We start from the raw sequence: 8,523 nt of genomic DNA, 5'->3' as shown, positions 1-8,523 counted from the left end.
AAAATAAAATCAATAATTAAAATATATAAATAAATAGAAATAAATAAAATTAAATAAATAAACAAAGATCAATAAACTAACTAAAAATAACACTAGTATATATATAATATATAGATATATACAGACTATATAGATAATATATGGTTATATATATAATATATTTATATATATATAATATAGATAGATATATATATTCTACATTTTCAAGTTCAAACTGAACATAATAGAAGTTGACAGACCTTTATATACAAAAAACAGAGCAGGGGTGGTGTTACTGATTATCAATTTGGTCGTCATGTTCTTTGAGCAAAAGATACAAGGAAAAGAGGTCAAGGGACAATCCAGGATGGAGATTTAAATTCCTTGTTGATGTGGCTTTAATAAACATGGATTCCAACAGATTCCTTTTGCAGCGATCTCTGACCCTGCAGATTATCGACTCTTTATTCCAGTTAATAATAGCATGGCCTGTCTTAAGCCAATGATCCGCAATGCCATTATTTGTTAAGACCACCACAAAAGGAATCTGTTGGAATCGATTTTTATTAAAGCCACATCAACAAGGAATTTAAATCTCCATCCTGGATTGTCCCTTGATCCTCTCTCCTTGCATCTTTTGCTTAAAGAACACGACGCCCAGATTAACAAACTGTAACCCTTCCCCTCCTTTCTGTTTTTGTATATAGGGTCTGTCACCTTCTATTATATTCAGTTTGAACTCGAAAATGTAGAATATACTACAAAAGTAGTTGTTCCAAGTCCCCAGTTCCTCACTCACCTTTCTACTGTGGATTTAAGGATATACCCAAACACATTTTCCTTCATGTCACATTGGACACACACACACACACACACACACACACACACATATATATATATTATATATATATATATATATATATATATATATATATATACAGATATGGGTATGGAATGGATATGGGTATGGTAGGGGTATCAGTATGGGAATAGGTAGGGTACAGATATGAATATGGTTAAAAGTATGATACGGGTATGGGTATGGGTATATATATATATATATATATATATATATATATATTATATATATATATATATATATATATATGTGTATATATATATATATGTACAGATATGGGTATGGTAGGGTATCAGTATAGGTATGGGTTATATATATTATAATATATATATAACTATATATATATAATATATATATATATATATATAATATATCCATATAATTATATATATATGGATTATAATATATCCCCAGACCCGTATCATACCTTTAACCATATTCATATCTGTACCCTAACCTATTCCCATACTGATACCCCCTACCATACCCGTATCATTTCCATACCCCATATCTGTACATATATATATCATATATATATTATATATATATATATATATATATATATATATATATACCCATAACCCATACCCGATCATACTTTTTAACCATATTCATATCTGTACCCTACCTATTCCCATACTGATACCTCTACCATACCCGTATCCATTCCATACCCATATCTGTACCATACCCTTACCTCTATACCTATACCATACCCATACTCATACCTGTAACATACCCATAACCATACCGTACGCATACATATACCCATACTCATACCCATACCAAGAATTTTGGAGGAATGCCCTTTGTGTTTAATCGTCTTCTTGAAGACATCTTCACGACTCCAGGATCTTCTGAAGCTGTCTTCAGCTCCTGAAGCGTTCCTGGAGAACCACCCATTGGATTATACTTTCTTCTTAAGTCTTAACGACTCCAGGATTCTGGAGCCTTTGGCGTTCCCAGAAGCCTCCAGAGACACACAAACACACCAACACACACACACACAAACATAAACACGCAACACACACACGCACACACACGCACACACACACACACACAAGCACACACACAAACACTAAGGCAGCCTAGGAAATTAATATATATATATATATATATATATATATATATATATATGGTATATATATATATATATATATATATATATATATATTATATATATATATAGTATATACATACATACATACATACATACATACATACATACATATATATATACATACATATATACACACATATATATATATATATATATTATATATATATATATATATATATATATATATATATATACATATATATATATATATATATATATATCTATATATATATATATATATATATATATATTATGAGGTTTCGCCCTTGCCAAGGGGCTCATCAGGTGGGTTTAGCCTTCTGTATTTTGAAAATACAGAAGACTTGGCACCCCACGACCTCCCCCCTTTTTTCATTAATTTCTTTTTAACAAATGCATGACCCAAATTTTTATTTTTATTTTTTCAGTTTTGGGAGGGGTGTTTTGAGACACTTTCCTCAAGGTCTTCTGTGTTCCCATACGCTACATCAGATTTCACTTCACAGGCTATAAGACTTAATAATAGGATTCTTCATTCCACTTATTTTTTCTGTAGCCATGTTGATCATTCCACTGTCTACCATTATTCTGTCTGTAGCCATTTTGTGGGAACTTTGCCTCATGCAGCCATTGTTGCTGATTTTCCATTAGATCAGTCTTTGCATTAGTAATACGCTTAAACTTTTCTTCAAAGGCCTTTTGTAAAACTTCTGGTTTGTCTCTGTGCCTGTCTGGATGGTACTTCATGGACAGGTCTTTGTAGGCTTTCAAAATTTGAGGCTTGGTCGCAGTTTGGTGAAGACCCAAAGCATTGTGATGGCTTTGGGTTTCCCATATCTTCAGCTTATTCTTGGCCTCATTCAGCGCTTGCAGAGTCTCTGCAGATCTCTTGAGCCTGTTGACAATTTCAAAGTCTTCCACGGCAGCCCCAAAGAGCTCTTGTTTTAGGAGGTGCTTCCCGCGAAGTTGGTGCACTTCCCATCCGCCGAGACCCTTGTCGATGGCCATGCAACAGTCCGCTATGATGGCCAAGTCATCTGAAAGGTGACCACAAGCCGCCAGAGCCTTAGCCCGAAGGATGTGCAGCAGAGCCGATTCTTCGTTGGTGAGGGAACCGTTGGCCAAGGCCTCTGAGAAGACATTGAAGGCAGCATCATTACCTTCCAATCGTATTCATGTAGGCAAAGAGTCCTTTGCCTATGAATGTCATTTGTCCTTTGTCTTCTTTCCGTTCCTTCATTTCGCTGCAAATCCTCCTCATCTCCTCCAGATCTTTGCTCATTTGGTCCTTTTCAGCCTTGAGAGTTCGTAAGAGCATTTCTTGGCTGTTGATTCGCATGTCCTTCTCGGCACACTCCTTCCTCAGCCTCTCAAGATCAGCCACCATCTTGGCTGCTGGTGCTTCCTTTTCTCTCTTCAGGGAGTCGATTACTCCTCGCTTTTCTTTCACTAATTCCTTCAACTTTTTATTTTCGGTCTGGAGATTTTCAAGCGCTCGATTTTGACCCTCAAGCTCTAATGCGAGTCTCTTTGCTTCGTCCTCTTTGAGCTGAGTTTGAGCTTGGGCCTCAACAAGCAGATTTTTGTAGTTTTTCTCCATCTTTTCAAACCCTTTCCAAAGACTTTCATTCTCTATTTCTAGGGCGGTCATCTTTTCAAGCCTTTTCAGATGTTCCTCATTGTCTCTTGTAGAAGCAACCTTTTGCAGCCTCTTCTGGTCTTCAATCTGTCTTTCGAGAGCAGCCATCTTTTCCGTTTTTTCTGCATTTTGCTTTCTTACTTTGCCGAGCATATCCCTGGCTTCGGTCAGGTGGCGTTCCATTCGGGTCTTGTCCAGCCTGATTTGGTGCAGCTCCTCCTGCAGGTTCTTTACTGCAGCGTTCGTTTCCTCTTTCATGTGTCTTTCCCTCTCCTCCTTCTCAGCCTTCATCCGTTCGAGGTCTCGCTGTATCTTGGCCATGTTCATCTTTAGAGTCTCGTTCCTATCTTCCAAATCTTCCGTTTTTCTGTCCTTCGAGATCTGCTGTAATCTGAGTTCTTCGAGGTCTTCCTGCATTGTATCAAAGTTTTCCTGAAGAACTTCGTTTCGCATTTCCAAATCTTGGATCACTCGTTCCTTCTGTTGCTTTTCTTCTAAGAGTCTTTCAATGGCCTCCTTGAACGACTCTCTTTCCTTAGCCAGAACATTTTCGATCTTTAGAAGTACAGCCTCCTCATGAAGGTGTAGGAGGTTTTTGGCACAAGCAGTCTTTTCGTTGATCAGTTCCTGGTTGAGCAGCCTAATTTTTTCATTAAGATCTGCCTCCTTCCTATTCTTCTCCTCGATTATCTGGAGGAGGTCCTTGGTCTTTTGGTCGAATTCTTCTAGTTTATTTCTAAATGAATAGCAGAGTTCAGCTGGGTTGTCCAAACGAGGTGCATCCTGGTCGTGGCCGTGGTCGTCGTCTTCTGTCTTCAAATCAAATTCCAAATCATTAGAGGAACTCTCGCTGCCGCAATCAAGATCAGAGGTGGCATTGAAAGTCATCAGATTGGAATCCAAATCACAAGATGATCTGTCGCTGCCGCCATCAGGTTTGGAGCTGGCAATAAAAGTCATCAGATTAGGATCCAATTCACAAGATGATCTGTCGCTGCCGCCATCAAGTTCAGAGCATGCATTGACAGTCATCAGATTGGAATCCATATCACAAGATGAACTCTCGTTACCGCCATCGAGGTCAGACCAGGCATTGACAGACATCAGATTAAGATCCAATTGACAAGATGAACTCTCGCTGCCGCCATCACGATCGGAGGAGGCATTGAAAGTCCTCAGATTGGAATCCATATGATGAGTTAAACTCACACTGCCGCCATCAAGTTCAGAGCAGGCAGGTGATCCAAATGATTTCAAAAATTCAGTGGTAATAATAGCCATAAATGACAATCTTCCAATATTCAGGAGCATAACAAACACTGATAAACAACAATTCACAAGAGCCATTGTTACAGTATGCTCTGTGACTCGCTCGTCACGATGGTTAGTTTTAAAAAAAGCCTGAAGGGGATTTCGGTCTCCAAGAAGCAGCGGCTGAAGAAACACAATTTGGATTCCGTTCTTCCTTCCTTGATGCTCTGGCTCCAGCGTCGTCTTCTTCAGGAGCATGCTTAAGTCAAGGGGAGTAATTGGCTACTGGAGACCTGGCAGATCCTGGAGGAAGAAGAAGACTGAGAAGAAGAAGGAATTTCTGGAGACACAGAAGAGTTCGAGGATCCGGGAAACAATTTCCCGAACTATAACCCAGTACTGGATCTTCCCTGAAAAAGCGGGACGCCATATTTTAAAAACTAACCATAGAATCTTCTTGAGATAAAGTCTCTTTATGTTTCCAACACCCAAATTAAGTCAACTCTGATAATATTCTGGATGTAATACTATTAAAACTTTAAAATATTGTAAATTTTCTCTAATAAAAGATGGAAAGAAAAATGACTGGTGGGGATAACATTGAAGTAACCTAACCTAACCTAACCTATGAGTCTTCCCTGACATTAATATTTCGCCCTGACTATGAGGACTGGTCTCACAGTCCATTTATCAGATTGCCCATGGAATTTCCAACTAGATGTCAAAATATTTTTCGTTCCAATTATCCAAATTTCTCTCCTCTCATTGCCAGAGACGCCTTTCTACTGGGTCACACTGAAGATTCAAAAGAAAATAGGGGTTGCTGATATTTCTTGCAACGTAATACATTCTGTAACTATTAATGTCAAGTAATGTTTTGGAAAATAATCGTAATTACGTCCATTTATACTGTAGTATATAAAACATACATGCATATATACATACATATATAAACAAATATACACATATTTATATATATCAATATACCTTTATTTATGCATTTATCATATTCCAGACTTTTGTGATTCAGTTATATATATATATATATATATATATATATATATATATATATATATATATATATATGTGTGTGTGTGTGTGTGTGTGTGTGTGTGTGTGTGTGTGTGTGTGTGTGTGTGTGTGTTATTTGTTAAAGTATGTATTCATGTATTTATGTGTGTATGTATATACTACAGTATAGATGGACGTAATTACTTTTATTTTCAAACAGATTACTTGACATTATTAATTACAGAAAGTAATTCGGCGGCAGAAATACCAATAGGGCCTATTTTCTATAGGCTCTTCATAGTGACCCTGTCTGAAGGCTTCTCTGTCAGTGAGAACAGAAGAAAAATGAATAATAATTAGTGTTAAAATATTATTCCCAAGTCATCGACGAAAGACTGATGCGCAATATTAGAAGTCACTGAAAATCACAGTACTGACGAAATTACACGGCTGTTTATCGGCACTGTTCCTTGAGAGTATATCGTGACTCTTAGCCAAATGAGTTTTGAATACCACTACTGCCTTGTTACCCGCCTATGGGTATATGGGTATCTGGGTTGTGTATGTTCGTCGTCAGTACCGTCTCTGTAGTGTGTCTGTAGATATATATATTATAATATATATATATATATATATATATATATATATATGTGTGTGTGTGTGTGTGTGTGTGTATAATATATTATATATATATATATATATATATATGATATATAATATATATATATATATATATATATATATGTATATATATATATATGTATATATATATATATATATATATATATATATATATATAGAGAGAGAGAGAGAGAGAGAGAGAGAGAGAGAGAGAGAGAGAGAGAGAGAGATACATATGTATATATATATACATATATATATATATATATATATATATATATATATATATAATATATATGTATGTATATATATATATATATATATATATTATATATATATATATACTTACAAGTTTGTTTATTTTCATTAATTTTGTTTATACTGTTTGGTTACGTTTATTTTTTTTGTTTTCCTTTTTTTATTACTATTCAAGAGAGGCAAACTGCTTGTTTGGTATCAAAAAGTAATTACCATGTACGGAATACCATTAGGTAGTTCAGCCGAAGTTACAAGGTTCAGCATATAGACCATTACAGGAGTCGATACCGAGAGCTAAACCAGAGAGAGATCACGAAGAAGGGACAAGGGATAATCCGTATATAACGAGTCAGAGAGAGAGAGAGAGAGACAGAGAATATCGGATTGTTGCCATTGTGTTTTGGTATTTCGTTGTCATGTCACGTTGGGCATGATAAGTGTTGTTTTATGTTGATATTCTCTGTGCTCATTAGTGTCATTTCTATTTATATTCCTGTGTTTTGGAATATTGTCGTTAGTTATTACTAGTGGAGTTGGTATATGTTGTTGCATATGCGTGCATCAGGTGTGGCTATATGTGTTATCATTTCTGTAGGTAAGAGGTGTTGTTATTATATAGTCCTTTTCTTTACCCTTGGTAATTAACGATAGTTAGCCAGTCCATTCGCTAGTTGATATCTTGTATTGTTTGTATGATTGCTTGTCAACACTTTATTGAGGAATACGTTGATTCGTTGCTGCAGTGGTTGTCTTGATTATGATGGATCTCTCATTCTGATGCATAGTATAACTCGTTAGTTTACATCTTAGTTCTATTATAAGTATTATTGTGTGATGGTATCAATTCGTCATTGTGTATCTTAGTTATACGTACCTTGTTTATGGTTGTCTTGGACGTACGTTAACTTTGATGAATCGTTTGGTACTTGCCTTCGGTACTTACATTAGTCCCGTTGTTTGTGTTCTTCTCTTTATGATAAATCTCCTGTAAGACTACTGTTTGGTGACTCGTCTCTCGTACCTCATATATGCTACTTGTATATATTATTACACTTTCGTAAAGGATATCCAGCAAAGGCAAGTCAGAGTATATTTAGGTTAACCATTTTATCTGATATTATATTCCCTTAATATTGAATTGCATTGTTATTACCATACATTTATATTGGGTTTTCTCTGGTCAATTGCAGAACCCGAGTATGGCGTTTTGGATAGTGCCGAATATATTTCAATAAATATAATAAGTTTTGCCTTGCATTTAATTGCCCTCACTTGAGTTTGTGCTAGTAGGTGCTTATCAACTATTATATTTCAAGAGTATTTAACTACTCTGTGTTACACCTGTCATAGGTTCACTGTCGCCATTATCTAGCAAAGAACCTGGATATAAAATATCACATAAAATCTACGCACAGGCACGTAACACATTTGGCGACCTTGCCAAGGATGCTTCCTCTTGCATTTTTCTCAGGGAGAGTAGTTATTATGTATTGTGCTGGACTCTTGTAGTTATTTTATGATAGTGCAGTGTGGTAGCATATTTTTGTGCATTTTTCGTGTGGGGTTATTTTTTATATTATTCATAATGTCAACTTTAGAGTCTATTACTGCTATAGGAGAAAAACTCTAATATGAGGGTAAGCAGTTGGTTGAGTTTGTAAAGAAACATATGCAAATAGAGAAAGAGAACAGGCAGATTGAGAGAGAAGCTAGAGCAGCTAGAAGGCAGGAGTTAGCAGAGGAGGAGAAGTTACAGTTGGAGATAAAGTTGGAGCAAGTAAAGAAAGGTGAAGGTAGTGGTGAGGG

The 8,523-nt window shown here is 36.0% G+C and overlaps 1 protein-coding gene across 1 annotated transcript; it reads right to left on the bottom strand.

Annotated features, from left to right (window-relative positions):
• Window positions 1-2,453: 2,453 nt before the first annotated feature.
• Window positions 2,454-2,945, bottom strand: LOC135203317 (dnaJ homolog subfamily C member 3-like). The gene has a single exon (XM_064233065.1). It carries the CDS (start codon window positions 2,943-2,945, stop codon window positions 2,454-2,456), a length of 492 nt encoding a protein of 163 aa, XP_064089135.1.
• Window positions 2,946-8,523: the final 5,578 nt, after the last annotated feature.

The sequence above is a fragment of the Macrobrachium nipponense genome, chromosome 24 (genome assembly GCF_015104395.2).
Source record: "Macrobrachium nipponense isolate FS-2020 chromosome 24, ASM1510439v2, whole genome shotgun sequence".
Lineage (NCBI taxonomy): Eukaryota > Metazoa > Arthropoda > Malacostraca > Decapoda > Palaemonidae > Macrobrachium > Macrobrachium nipponense.
Note: the sequence above shows the minus strand (reverse complement) of the source record. Positions and strands in the feature narration are given on the sequence as shown.

Bases quoted from the DNA above. Each gene is read 5' to 3' on its own strand.
- LOC135203317 (XM_064233065.1), bottom strand. From the start codon at position 2,945: ATGGCCATCGACAAGGGTCTCGGCGGATGGGAAGTGCACCAACTTCGC.